At 17.1% G+C, this 15,000-nt stretch overlaps 4 protein-coding genes across 4 annotated transcripts in view; 2 read left to right on the top strand and 2 right to left on the bottom strand.

Moving 5' to 3' along the window:
- Positions 1-2,128, bottom strand: part of PGAL8A_00020500 (conserved Plasmodium protein, unknown function) — a gene marked incomplete at both ends in the record, with an annotated part of 3,203 nt that extends 1,075 nt beyond the window's left edge. The window contains 9 exons of the mRNA XM_028671612.1: positions 16-112; positions 366-404; positions 535-642; positions 776-847; positions 921-1,011; positions 1,142-1,253; positions 1,345-1,386; positions 1,468-1,516; positions 1,730-2,128. Coding sequence (XP_028528247.1) covers positions 16-112; positions 366-404; positions 535-642; positions 776-847; positions 921-1,011; positions 1,142-1,253; positions 1,345-1,386; positions 1,468-1,516; positions 1,730-2,128 — 1,009 coding nt within the window. The remainder of the gene's footprint in view (positions 1-15; positions 113-365; positions 405-534; positions 643-775; positions 848-920; positions 1,012-1,141; positions 1,254-1,344; positions 1,387-1,467; positions 1,517-1,729) is intronic.
- A 1,746-nt stretch (positions 2,129-3,874) lies between these two features.
- On the top strand, positions 3,875-5,155 carry PGAL8A_00020400 (5'-3' exonuclease, N-terminal resolvase-like domain, putative; the record flags this gene model as incomplete). Its single annotated transcript, XM_028671611.1, has 1 exon — positions 3,875-5,155. The coding sequence occupies one exon, from the start codon at positions 3,875-3,877 to the stop codon at positions 5,153-5,155; it is 1,281 nt and encodes a 426-aa protein (XP_028528246.1).
- An 825-nt stretch (positions 5,156-5,980) lies between these two features.
- Positions 5,981-8,107, top strand: PGAL8A_00020300 (conserved Plasmodium protein, unknown function; the record flags this gene model as incomplete). The annotated part of the gene is made up of 2 exons (XM_028671609.1): positions 5,981-7,560; positions 7,684-8,107. 2 exons carry the CDS (start codon positions 5,981-5,983, stop codon positions 8,105-8,107), a joined length of 2,004 nt encoding a protein of 667 aa, XP_028528245.1.
- A 516-nt stretch (positions 8,108-8,623) lies between these two features.
- Positions 8,624-14,701, bottom strand: PGAL8A_00020200 (conserved Plasmodium protein, unknown function; the record flags this gene model as incomplete). The annotated part of the gene is made up of 1 exon (XM_028671608.1): positions 8,624-14,701. The coding sequence occupies one exon, from the start codon at positions 14,699-14,701 to the stop codon at positions 8,624-8,626; it is 6,078 nt and encodes a 2,025-aa protein (XP_028528244.1).
- Between the last annotated feature and the right edge of the window lie 299 nt (positions 14,702-15,000).

Below are 15,000 nucleotides of genomic sequence, written 5' to 3'. Positions count from 1 at the left end.
AGTAAAAAATTATACCTGGTACATAAATTGCATACATTTTTCTTAACATACATGAATCTAATTCCCAAAATTCTATCAAATCATTTGAAATAGTAAAAAATTTTTTACTTATCTATATAAAAAAAAAAAAAAAAAAATAAATAAATAAATAAATTTATAAGCTAATTTACAAAATCATCAATTAATTTTTCATAAAGTTTTAATTTGTATGTTTATATAAATATTAAAATATATTATGCATATATATATTATGCATATATATATTATGAACATATATATTATGCATATATATATTATGCACATATATATTATGCATATATATATTATGAATATATAATATGTGTTTTTCTTTTTTTGAATGATACATCATTATTATAAACTTTTCCATTTATAGGGGATGGATGCTGAAAAAAATTTTTAAAAATAATAATCAATGATAAAATAGAAAAAAATAAAAAAAAATATTATAAGAATAAATATATGCATTTCAATTATTTTATATATATATATATATATTTTTTTTTTATATATAACATCATAAAATACAAAAGCCGTAGGTTGAAATGTATATGTATTTTTGACTTTTTGGCGAGTTTTTTTTAATAAATCATAAATTCTTAAGGATGATCCTTCTTGTTTTATCTTCAAAAAAAAAAAAAAAAAAAAATAATGTATTTTCTTTTAGATATAATTAAATATTTTAAGAAGAAAATGAAAAATTTTAATAATATATATTTATATATAATTTTTTAATGAATTTCTTTATTTAAATGACTAGTAGTTTGGAGACAAGGAGTTCTAAGAATTGCATTTCTCTCTTAGGCAAAATTGATATAATTGTCTCTACCTATTTATAAAATATAAAAAATCAAATTATAATTTTATATAAATAATTATTAATCACTAATATATTTTTTTACAAGTCTTTCTCCATTTTCTATATCAAATAACGATAAAGGAATTGTATTATTTATTGGTTGTTTAAACATTGCAACTAATCCATCTGAAACCCTATAAAAATATAAATTTTATATACAAATAAAATTTATTTTTATATTTTATTTCATTTTGTTCTTATATATTTCTTAATTCATTATATAACAACATTTTTGAATTATTTGAGTTGTTCTTTTTTCATAACCTAATTTCTTGAAATTCTTCTTCTATTTCAAATACTGGTTTATAAGTCATCATATCCCAAAATGTGTAAGAATTCGTATTTAAATTAGCTGCTCCTATTCTTCCATTAGTTTCTTAAAAAAAAAAAAAATTAAATATATAAAATAATATATATTTATATATATATATATATTATAAAAAAAAAAAAGTATTTTTTTTTTAAACCACAAAACTCAAAAAAAGCTGGATGACTTAATACAACTTTTTCTATAAAAAAAGGTTTACATATATATATATATTAATTTACTGTCTTATTTTTTAATCTTTTATTTAATTAAAAATAATTACCAAATAAGGATCCTAATTGGGATGAATTTGTTTTTCCTTTTTTTAGATCCTTTTAAAAAAAAAAAATCGTTAAAATAAATGAAGCATATAATTAATTATTTTGAAAAAAAAATATTTAAATAATTAAATAAATATAACTTATTTATAATAGTGTATATTCATATATTTTACATAAAACTATAGTATATACTAAGAATTTTATTTATATTTATTTTTAATTATTATTTATTAATATTTTTTTTTTTTTTTTTTTTTTTGTTACATTGCAATCAATAACTTTACATTGTAAATGAGCTGGAAAAGAAGCATAAGCAACTATCAAAGTATTATTATAAGAATTATAGACAATAGTATGAACAACCGAAAAATTAGTTGGATTAACTTCACATAAAAATATTCCAGTCCCTATATCATATGCTCTTGATATTCCTGAATTTAATAATACAATAATAACTTCATATGCTAATATTATTTCTTTAATTTTTGTTCTTTCATTATTTAATTGATTAAAAGGAAGATTTTCATATATATCAATTATTTTAATGGTTTTATAATTAGAACATATATTTTTCTGTATTAATTTCGTTTTATTTATTTTTGATGATAAACTTTTTGGTATATTGTTCCCATATTTTTTACGTTCTCTCATATATTGCAACATTTGAAAAAAAATAAAAAACAAAAATATTATAAAAATAAAAAAAAAAAAAAAAAAAAAAAAAAAAAAAAAACCTTAAAATTGGAAACTAATTTTTATTTTATGTATTTTATATTTTTCTTCTTAAAATTTAGTATATTTATATAGGTATATAAATTTAGAAGAAAAAATATATATATTATTAGAAATAAATTAAAAAGAACAAAAAAAAAATAATTTTAGAAATGTTTTACAATAATTAAAATAATTTAAAATATATATTAATAAATGACAAATTAAAAAGAGAATGTATTTATAAAGATACATGTTCTACATAATTAATAATAGACAAATTAAAAGAAAAACTAAATATAAATAAAAACACATTTATTTAATATAAATATTATTTAGACATAAGTAAAATAATAATAATTAGAATAGAAAAAAGTTCTATAATATCTTTAATAGTTATTTTGCAAATTTTGATATGTTCAATCAATTTAGTAATTGTAGAACTTTACATTTTTTCTTTTTTTTTTTTAATTTTAAGCAATTGTTCATATTGAAAGATTACTTAAATTTTCATACAAACTTTTTATATTCTATATTAACATGTAGATACTTAAATATTGACAAAATCATATATATTATTATAAATTTATATTTTTTTTTTCTTTTTTTTTTTTTTTATTTTTTTTTTATTTTTTTTTAAGTTTTATATATATGCATTTTCTTTCTTTTAAAAATATATTATTCATAATTTTCATTTTTTTCTAATATTTTCCTTTCATTTATTTTTTTTTTTAAACAACAATAAAAAAAAAAAAAAAACAAAGAGTAGAAGAATAAATATTTAATTGTATATGTGTATATACTTTAAAAAAAAAAAAAAAAAATGAAAAATACAACCAAATGAACTAATAAAAAGTAATATAATAACCAAAGTTATATTTAGACAGATTAAAATATCATTTTTTTTTTTTTCCTTTTATCTTATTATAATTTTAAAATAATTCTATTCCGTTAAAAAAAAAAAAAAAAAAGTAGTAACACATATATTGATAATATTGTAGACTCTTTTTTTTTTTTCTTTTTTTTTATAATAATTAAATTGAAAATGTTTCCGTATAATTTCATTCTTTTTTTTTTTTTTTGAGATACTTTGTTTATTTTTCTCATATTTTTAATTTATAATTCTCTTTCAACAAAAAATAAGATTTATAGAATACTATTTTATTAACTTTTTTCTTTTATTATTTAATTTGAGTATATACAACTAATTTATAGATAAAAAGAAAATATAAATGATATTAATATCTTTTATATAAATTATCCATAATATCCCAATTAATAAAAAGAGTTTTATTTTAAAATTTAAGTGAAAACATAGAACAATTAATATAGAAAAAGTAAAAAAGAAAGATAAAATATAAAAAAGGAAAGAAAAATGAAAAAAAAAAAAAAAAATATAGGAAACAATGAAAATGAAAAATATAAAAATGAAGAGAAAGGCAAATATAAAAAAAGCCATTAATGTTTTAATTTTCTCTAAAATTTTAAGTTAATTTTTATTTTATTTTTTTTTTTTTTTTTATATATAAAAAGCATTAGTAACATAAGAAAAAGTATCAAATTCCAGTAGATCATTTATATATTTTTTCTTTTAAAAAATAAAAAATAAAAATGAAAAATTAAGAAAACATATGAGAAAGTGAATTGGTTTGGAATGATGCTAATTAGAAAATTATCAAAAAAACAATATAAATAAAAATGAACAAAAAATTTTTTATAATAATAATTTCTATCAAGTATTTTCTTTTATGTAGTAAAGCAAAAATCAAGAAAAATAAATATATTTTTTATAGAAAAAACTTAAATAATTTATTTTTTTTAAAATCATCTGTAAGGGAATTTCTTTCTATAAATAAATTTCTCTTAAAAAGAAAAAGTATCTCAAAAATAAATGTGAAAAGAAAAAAAAATGATGAAAATGTTGGAAAAATTAAGAATTATGAAACATTTTTAATAGTTGATGGGTCATCTATTTTATATAAAAATTTTTTTGGTATGCCTATTTTAAAAAATGATAATGAAATAAACTTAAGTACAATATATGGGTTTATTCAATCACTTAATAAAATTTATAATTTATTTTCACCATCTTATGTTGTTATTGTATTTGATTCTAAGACGTCAAATGATAATAAAAAAAAAATATATTCAAAATATAAAATATATAGAAAAAAAAACCCAGAAGAAATTTATGAACAATTGAAAATTGTTAGTGACTTTTGTGATCTTATTGGTATAAAAACTATTAGTTCTACTAATGTAGAGAGTGATAATTATATTGCTAGTATCGTTGATAATATTTATAATACAATAAAGAATAAAACACTAAATATTTATAAAAATGATGATGAAGATAACAGAATAATAAATGAAAATAGCAATGATATTGAAAAAATTAAAGAGGAAGATGAGATAACAAAAGCTAACGAAGATAAAAAAAAAAACGATTATGAAAACGAATTACGTGTTGTTGTAGTTTCAAGTGATAAAGATTTATTGCAGCTTTTAGAATATAATTATAATAATAATTTAAATAATATGAAGATATATATATGCCAACCAAATAAAAAATATCGTTTAGTTGATTCTAATTTATTTTATGAAGAATATAATATAATGCCTCATCAGTATTGTGATTATCTAATTTTATCTGGTGATAAAACAGATGGAATATCAGGTGTTCCTAATATTGGAGATAAAACAAGTAAATATTTATTAAAAGAATTTTATAATATTGATAATATTTTAAAAAATTTGCATAAACTACCAAATAAATTACACAATATTTTACTTAATAATATAGAAAATATAAATATATTCAGAAAACTAATTAAATTAAAATGTGAAACTAATCAATCATTAGTATTAAATGATTACAAGCAAAAAAATATTAAAAATTTTGAAAAATTTCAAAACTTTGTAGATAAATATTCTCTACATAAATTACTAAGAAAAAGTATAATAATAAATTATAAGTAACATTTACAAAACATATTATTCCTATAATTTTTTTTTTTTTTTTTTTTTTTAATGTTGATATAATCAAATCTAAAATTTTTTTGTTAATAATATCTTTATACATTTTTAATTTTTGTATTTTATTCTTCATTATACTATACTATACGTATTTCATATTATTTAATATTATTTCATATCATTTTTTAATATAATATTCAGTTTTATTTTATCTTTTTTTTTTTTTTTTTTTCATTTCAAATTTATTCTGAAATTTTTTGTCTTTTAATATATATATATAAATATATAAAAGAAAATTTTTTTTTTTTTTTTCATTAAAATGAATACATAAAAATTTATAACTCTTTGAAATAAAAGTAAAAAAAATAAAAAAAAAATGAAAGTATAATTTTTTGGAAATTTTATTTAAATTTTTGTCATTCTCTTTGTTTTTATTTCCATTATATATATATATTTTAATAGTATATTTCTATAAATTTATTCTTATAGATTTATTAATATTTTTATATGTCTTATTATTTATGTGTTAATATTTATTGCTTGTTTTTTTTTTTTTTTTTTTTTTTTTTTTTAGTTCTTATCAAAATTACTCTATTTAATTTTATATTTTATTTTTTGAATATTATTAATATATATATATATATTTATGTATATATATATTTATAAAACAAAATTATAACAAAAAATATTAATACTGATATTAATGTTTTTATTATTATTAATAATAAAAGTGGCTATAATTGATAACATATGTTTGTCTATTTTAATATATATTATTTCAAATATAATTTTTAATATCTTTTTTATTTTATTTTTCATTTATATAAGATGTCTACAACAGATGAATTAAGTATTTTAATGCAAAATTTGCAAAAATGTAGTAACACAAATGAATGTATAAATTTTGATTTAACTAGTACATTACAAGGATTTTTAAATTATTTAGATAAAAATATTTTCGAAAATGTAGAAAAGAAAATAAATGAAAATGAAAATGAAAAAGATTTTATGAACAGTTTTACGTCTGCTGCAATTTTTGTTGAGAATTGTGTTAAAATTTTTAGTCAAAAAATTGAGTATTTACATAATTTAGCACATAATACTTTATATAATATTTATAAAGAAAATAAAAATAGTAATGCCTCAAAGAAACACTTAATAACCTCCTATGAAGAAGAATATCTATTTATTAATGAGATAAAAAACTTAAAAAATACAAGTGAAAATGAAATTATAGAAGATGAATTATTAGTTAAAACAATTCCATTACCTACTTTTTTATTTACTGAAAATATAAAAAAAAAAGAAAATAATGTTGATAACATTAATAAATTAAATGATGAAAATAATACAGAAAATATAAATGAATCAAAAAATGAAATGGAACAAATTAATGAATTTGAGGTAATTGAAAAAAACTCTTTAAATTCTCTAAATTTTGATAAAATGTTTCTCGAAAATGATGGAATATTACTGTTAGATATAAATGATTATAATATTTTCATAAATGATCAATATGATTTTTCAATTCAAAATAAAAATAGTTCTATTTTATTTGAAAAATATGATTTTTTTTCTAGACATTCTACATATCTATCAAATAATTTAAGTAAATTTATTGAAGAAAAAAAAAATGTGGAAGATATATATAAAATTAATCATATTAGCGATTTTTTATCAGAAAAAGTATGTTTTGATATATTTTTATTTAAGCAAGATTTTTTTGATTATGATTTTTCACTTGGTATTTTAAAAAATAAAAAAAATATTTTAAATAAATATCATGAACAAAAAAAATGTTTTTATTTATTAGAAGAAAATACTCATATGGATGGAAATAAATCATTATCAATAGAAACTGACATAAAAAAGTTACCCAATTATTATATTCTAAATTATCAAAACGTAAAAAATTGTGATGATTTCTTTAGATATATGCAACCTAACGAAATCCTAGATATTATGAAAAAAAATATTAAACAAGATGAAAATGAAGTAGAAAAAGAAACATTTATTGTAAAATATTCAAATGATCAGAAAATATTTCATCAAATGAAGATTCCTGAATTATATATTCAAAAATTAGGTTTAAATTTTTCTTTTTATTATTTAGAACCATTAATCTATAATTTAATAAAAGATTTAAAAAGAAAAAAAAGTGTTGAGAAATTTTTTTCTTTAGATTTCTATGATGACAAACCAAATTACGATTTTGATATTTTAGTAGATGATGAATTTAATGATGGAAAGAATCAAGAAAATAAACTAATTGAAGAAAAATTAACTTTAGATAATTTCATGGATGTGAAATCATTTAACGATGATATTAATAATCTTCCTTTAGAAGTGTTTGAAAAAAAAAATTCAGATGAATTTTTTGTTTCTTTTCAAGATGAAATTCATGAAAGGTAATATATCATATATTGTATTTTATGTATTTTATTTTTATATTTTTTATAATGTATATTATTTATATTTCTATATATATTTTAATTAATTTTAATATTTTTTAATTAATTTTTTTTTTTTAGAGTTAATAGATGGAATTTGTTTCTTGAAGAAAAATTAGAAATTTTAAGAAAACAACCAAAATATGATGTAGATGATTATAAAAAGAATATCATTAATTATACTATAAATAGTGGAAATAAAATATATTTTTCAAATCTTCTCAAAGATAAAGAGCAATATCAAACATGTAGAAACTTTTTAACAATACTAATGCTAATAAATGCAGATATTTTAGATATAAAAGAAGTAAATAATAAGAGCAATTCAAATGATGTCAGTAATTATGAAATATATATAAAAAAAGAAAATATACAAGAATACTTAAGTACCTCTAAGAGATTCAAAAATACTAGTTTTATTATAAAAGATAAAAAAAGAAAAACAAAATTGTCTAATAATATAAAAGATATATTACCTTTAAAAAAAAAACCTCATAAAATTTGATTCACTTAAAAAAAAAAAAAAAATAAAATAATAATAATCTAGTATTTTTTTTTTACTATACTATTTCTAAATCTGTAACTAAAATTTTTTTTTAAACTATGAAACAATAACAGTATTGTTAAATATATTTTAATTTATTATATATATATATATATATATATATATATATATATTTTTTAAGTTAATAATTTATTAATCAAATAACAGTGCAAAAAAAAAGAAAAAAAAAAAAAAATTAAAGAATTAAATTCATAATGATGAAATAAAATAGAAAAATAATAAACATGAAATGAGAATGTCTATTACAAATTGATGAAAAAAAAAACATCACAATTATATACATAAAAAAAAAAAAAAAAAAAATTAAATAAAGACCTATATATATATATATATAGGAATATATATAACTATGATTTTTGTTTAAGTCAATTACAAAAAAAAAAAAAAAAAAAAAAAAAAAAAATTTAAATTATATAAACAAAAAAATAACTAATTAAATACACATAAATATATAAATTATTTTATTTTAAAAAAAGAAGAAATTAAATTATACAAAACCTTCAAAAAGTCAAAATATCTAATTTGCGAATAAATATAATTATCTTTTATCAAATAATCAAAATTAAAACATTTTTGATCAAATTCTGTTTTAAATAAATAATAATTTTGCAAAGGACATTTGTTAAAATCTATAAATGTATTTAGCGGAAATTGATATTTTTTTTTTCTATTAAAAATATTGATATCATAAAATATTTTTTTAAAAAAAATTTTTAAAATACCTAAAAAACCAATAACATTACAAGCATTATGATTATCAATAGCTAATTTAAAATAAATCTCTAAAATATTTTTCAAATTATCTAAATTGTTGTGTTCTAAAAAAAGAGCTTTATAATATAGAGATTCATGATTTTCTGCATCAGAATCACTTATCATATATTGTAATTCTTTTCGTTTACTTTTTACAGTAAATTCATCACCTTCGTGATATTTTTTGATCAAATCAATAGTCGCTTTCTTATAACCATAATAAGACGAATATATGTCATAATACTGTTTGCATACATCACAATTATTAGAGAAACTTTGAATTTCTTCAAATATATTTGATGTATATTTCTTTTTATAATAAAATATTTCCTGTATATCATGATTTTCTAGTAAACTTGAATATCTAGAAAATTCAGATTCATATAAATTTTTTCTTTCCTCTTCACCTTTTTCTCCAATGTATCTATTATTATATTGTTGTTTCATTTGTTTTTCTTCTTCTAATTTAATTTGATAGTAAGATATTGGCTTATAATAGCAGTGCAGAAATTCTGTAATTCTAAAATGTTCCAATATTGTATATTTCATTTTTTTTAATCTTTTAATTTTCTCTTCAATGTTTTTTTCTTTTTTCATTTCATTTATTATAATTTTATCATATTTTTCATATAAATCTATTTGTTTGAAATATTTAGATAAGTAGTATGTATCGTAATAATTGACTTCTTTTTCTTCAACATTTCTATAGCTACTATTTTTTTTTCCATTATTTTTACCATGTACTGTTTCATTTAAATTATGTTTGTCATTATTATTCTCATTATGTTTATAGTTATTAGTACTTCTTTTAATTCGTAACAATTCACTCTTCAAATAATGACAAAACTTTACATGAGTAAAATATTTTTTTTTATTAAATACACTTATCATCATGCAATTTTTTAGTAATGATCTTGAATGTTTTCTTCCTTTATTCTTATATGAATATCTAACACTTTTTTCTTTATTATATATTCTTTTTATTATTTTATTAATATCATTGGAACTATATATATAATCATTATTCACCTTTTCATTATTATTATTACTATTTGTATTTTCTTTATTTAGGGATATATTGAAATTTTTTAATATATTTTCAATAATGTTATATTTTTCCGTAAATTTTTTCATAGTTTTTTTTTTTAGATTCCATAATAATGAAGCATTAACATTACTTGGATGATCTCCTAACTCTGACAACATAATAGATAGTAGTAAAGAACCTGTATAATCTTTAAATTCATAATTTCTTTTTAACATTTTTGTTAAAACATATAAACGTTCATTGAATAAGCTAATGAAATGAAAATATTTCAATGTTTTTGAGCATTTTTCATTGAATGATTTAAATTTGGGATTTATACCTTTTAGAATTAGAATGCTTTTATTATATAAAGATATTAAATTTCCATTTTTTGCTGATAGTGCATAATATTTATATGATTTTTTTAAATTTTCTATTTTATCTTCATTATAATCATTTAATTTAATTCCTATATCTGTTCCAGAGTAATAATGACCTAATAACATTTGAGCAATATTATCTCCTTTTTCTGCAGCTTTCTTTAAATAATATCCTGCTAATTCTATATTCGGTTTTCTACCTAAACCAAATTTATAAATATTATATTTAGCCAATGCGCTTTCTAAACTTCCATCATTATTTCTTATAGCTTTATTAAAATAATTCTCAGCATTTTTAAAGGCTTTGTTAGCCTTATTATTTAAATTAAGAATATAATTTTTTATAATTTCATCATTTTCATCATTTCCTTTTTCTTTCAAGTTTTCTACATTATTATTTTCATCATTAGTTTCATCATTATTTTCAGTATTTTTATTAACCTTATTAATTCTTTTAATATCTACATCATTATTATTAATATTGATATTGCTTTCAACTGTTCTATTCATATCTATATTGCTACTATTTATATCATTCGTGTTTATATTATTTGAATTAGTTTGATAGGTATTATTAGAGAAATCAGAAAAATTAGATGTTCCGTTCATAAAAAAATCATAATTACTAGAATTATTTTGAATTTGTGTTTGATCTGGTGAAACATTATTATTTGATGTATTATTTAATGAATTATTAGTTTCATTAGTAGTTGTTTTAGAAATTACTTCCTTATTTTCAGTTGATAAAAAAGAGTAATAATCATTAGAATTCTCCTTTTTATTATTATTACTATCATTATTATTGTTTTTTTTTTCATTTTTATTTATTTTTTTTTTTTTTTTTTTGTCAGATTCTTGATACATATCGAATTCTGTACTATTTTTTTCGTTATTTGAGTTTTCTGATTTTATCAAATTAATTAATTCTTCCTTATTCATGTTTTTAATAGTTTCTTCTTTTTTTGAAAACTTTTTATATTCATCTAAATATGCATATCCTGTTGATAACGCAGATATACTATCCCCTTGATCAGCTGCTTTTTTCCAAAACTCAAAAGCTTTTTGCTCATCTCTTTCTATGCCTATATTTTCATTCCCCAAAAAATATATTTCTCCTAGAGCTGCTAATGCATAAGAATTTCTACTATCTGCTAATTTCAAAAAATATTCATATAAATTTTTATTGTTATCTGAACTGTTACGGATTAAATTTTTATGATTTTCATTTATATATTCTTCATATATTCCACTTTCAATAGTAGATGTAGCTTTTAGAGAATCAACAACTACTCCTAAAATGTTACTTAATAAATAGTCACACGATGTTAAAAAGGGTGATACGTTATTTTTAATGAAGGAATTTTTATAATCTTTTTTATCATATGTAAAATCAAAATAATCCTTTAAATAAAAATTATTCATTTCATTTTTATATTTTAATCTAATAATATTATTTGTAAACGCCAATTTACTATAAAAATCATCTTTAGTTGAACCCAATGAATATGATACAATTTTGGATTTAATGTGATCAACTTTATTTGGTATTATTCTATTTTTATCTGATAAAAAATCATGATTTCGTAACACTGATTTATTTTTATAATAAATATAAAAAAAACTATTAATTGAATTTTCATTAACATCTAATACTTCATCATTAACTTCTGTTGTAATAGATATGGAAGAATTATTTACAAAAATTGGTAAATTGACATGATATAAAATACCACTCAAAAAATTACATAATCCATCTTTTCCTTTTCTTATTAAGTTAACTGATTTATCTATATTTCTAGGAAATCCATATGGAAACTGTAGATTTCCATTATGATCATTTACACCTATTAAATAAAGAAAAGCTAATACACAATTAGATTCATTTTTTAATTTATCAGTATATTTTGTTCTTAATAATTTTAATTGATCATGAATTTTGTCTTTCATTAATAGAGGAGCAGGAGTAAATGCACTCAAATTTATATTATTATAATAATCATAGTAATGTATATCATTTTGATTATTTATATTCTTGTAATTATTATAATAATTATTTTCATTATCATTTTTATTATTTATATTTACTCTATCTATAATGTTATTTGCTTCCATTTCATTACTGTCACCATCATTTTTATTTTTAACAAACGTATCATTGAATTTATTTTTGTTAATTTCAAAATTATTTTTTTTTTCAAACTTTTCATTTATATCCATTAAATTTTTTATATTGCTCTTTATTTCTTTTTTTTCATTTGAATAATTTTTTAATAATGGAAATTCCTTAAAAAATATACCACTTCTACATTGTAAGTGGTTATCATAAAAATTGTTTCTTTCATTATAATTATTAATAGTTACTAAATATTCATAGATATCCTTAAAATTTATTTTTTTTTTAATATGTACTTGGTTTAAATAACTAAAAATATCTTTGATTGGATGAAAAAATAAGGGAATACGTTTATCAGTAGTATTATTAATTATATAACCATCTTTCAATTCATATTTATTCTTATAATTATTTAGCTCATCTAAATTTTCTGAAGATAAATTAAAAAATTTATGAATATTTTTTAATATGTATTTATTATATTTTTTATAGTCTTCATTATTTGCTAATTTATTGTAAGAATCTATTAATGTATTCCATACTTCATTATCATCATCTTTTGTATCCATAACTTCTGCTTCATATATATTACTGTTTTCTTCGTTTTCTAACATTGTACTATTTTTTTTTTTTTTTTTTAAATTTTCTACATTATCATGTTTCATATCATCATCATAACTATGATCATATATTTTATTTTGGTAATTATTCATTTTATCAATATTAACTTCATTATTTACTTTTTTCTCATTTATATCATTATTACGATTGTCAAAATAACTTTGTTCTTTATTTTTAACATTATTCTTAATAACATCATCATAATATTCTCCTAAATTATTTTTATTATGAATGTTGTTATTTATTTCATTTAAATCTGAATCATTCAAATTTATATTTGTTTCTTTATTCTCCTCGTAATTATTTGATATTTTTGTATTAATATTCACAGAATTTTCATTTATATTATCACTTATTATCATTTCATTTTCAGTATTCTTTAACTTATTGTTTTCTTCATTTTTAAATTTACTTTTTTCCCTTATGTGTCTTAAATTATCAAAATAATATTCATTGTATAAATTATTTAAAATATCAATTATAAACTCTTTAAAAGTTGAGAAAATCAACTTAATTTCCATATTTAAATAACTTTTTACATTAGAATCATTCTGAAATTTATATAAAATCAAATTATTATTTAAATCTTTTAATTTTTTAAATAAATGATTACCTGTAGTTACTTTATTATCCCATATATCTTTATCTACTAAATATTTATATTTCTCAAAAAATTGATGATTATAATGTAAAAAGTATGAATAGATAAAATCATTGAAACTTTGACAAACGTAAAAGTGAGAAGGATAATTTCTTATAGTATTATTAATTTTAAAATTATACTTGTTATAATTATCCAGTATATTAATAAAAGAAATTTTATTAAAATTAACATAAAATAAAAAATTTTCTGAATTCAATAAATTTAGAACTAGTTTATATGTGTATTTGTAAGAATATATTTTATGATCATCAATGTAAAATACATAATTCGTCTTATCAAAACACGTTTCAATCAATTTAAAACTATTATACCACCTAAATAATGATAAAATAAAATGTCTTTTAAAAATATTCTCATTAATATCATATTTAAATAAATTTTTTTTTTCCATATATGAATGTATAAGAACACTACTACTGTTTATAATTTTTATTAAATCTTTTAATGAATCATAAATATCACTGTTTAATTTTGTTTTTAATGAATATTCTTCTAATATATTAAAATAATCATAATTTTTCTTACTCATACTTCTTAATATTAGTTCATCAATAATTCTATCATACTTTTCAATTTCTTCTTCATATAATAGAAGGAAATTTTCTTCTTTGTTGGTATTTTTTCTTCTCTTTTTTATATCTATTTTATTTTCATTATCGTACTTTGTTTTTATACTTACATCCTTTTTATTTGTTTTTTTTATATTTAATTCACTTTCATTTATTTTTTCATTATTATTTTCTTCATTAATATCACCAATTTTTATTTCTTTTTCTTTCTTCCCTCTTTCACTTTTATTATTAGTAGCTGTAAAGTTTAGTTCTTTTTTATTATGGTTGTTTAAATTTCTTTTATGATGTTCAACAGTTTCCTCTTCAAATTTTATTTCCTCTTTTTCATTTGTTATATATTCACATTTAATTATTAGCAGAAAAAATGAAAATATAAAAATTAAATAAAAGACATTTTTAATCATATTTGCTGATAAAAAGACACCTTTTCTATCTTTCTACTTTTTATTTTTTCCCTTTTTTTTTTTTTTTTTTTTTTTGTTTTTTAAAAATCAAGGAACTTAAATTTGCAAATTAAGAATATATACGTATAAATATATTAAATAAAATCACTACTTAATTTTTTTCTTAATTTTTATATAGAAAAAAATTATAATTTAGTGCATTACACTTTGGATAAATGTTAAATAAATAAGAATCAATTTAAAATAAAATATAATATCAAATCAAAAAAAAAAAAAAAAAAAAAAAAAAAAAAAAAAAA

The sequence above is a fragment of the Plasmodium gallinaceum genome (assembly GCF_900005855.1).
Source record: "Plasmodium gallinaceum strain 8A genome assembly, contig: PGAL8A_v1_10, whole genome shotgun sequence".
Classification (NCBI taxonomy): Eukaryota; Apicomplexa; class Aconoidasida; order Haemosporida; family Plasmodiidae; genus Plasmodium; species Plasmodium gallinaceum.
Note: the sequence above shows the minus strand (reverse complement) of the source record. Positions and strands in the feature narration are given on the sequence as shown.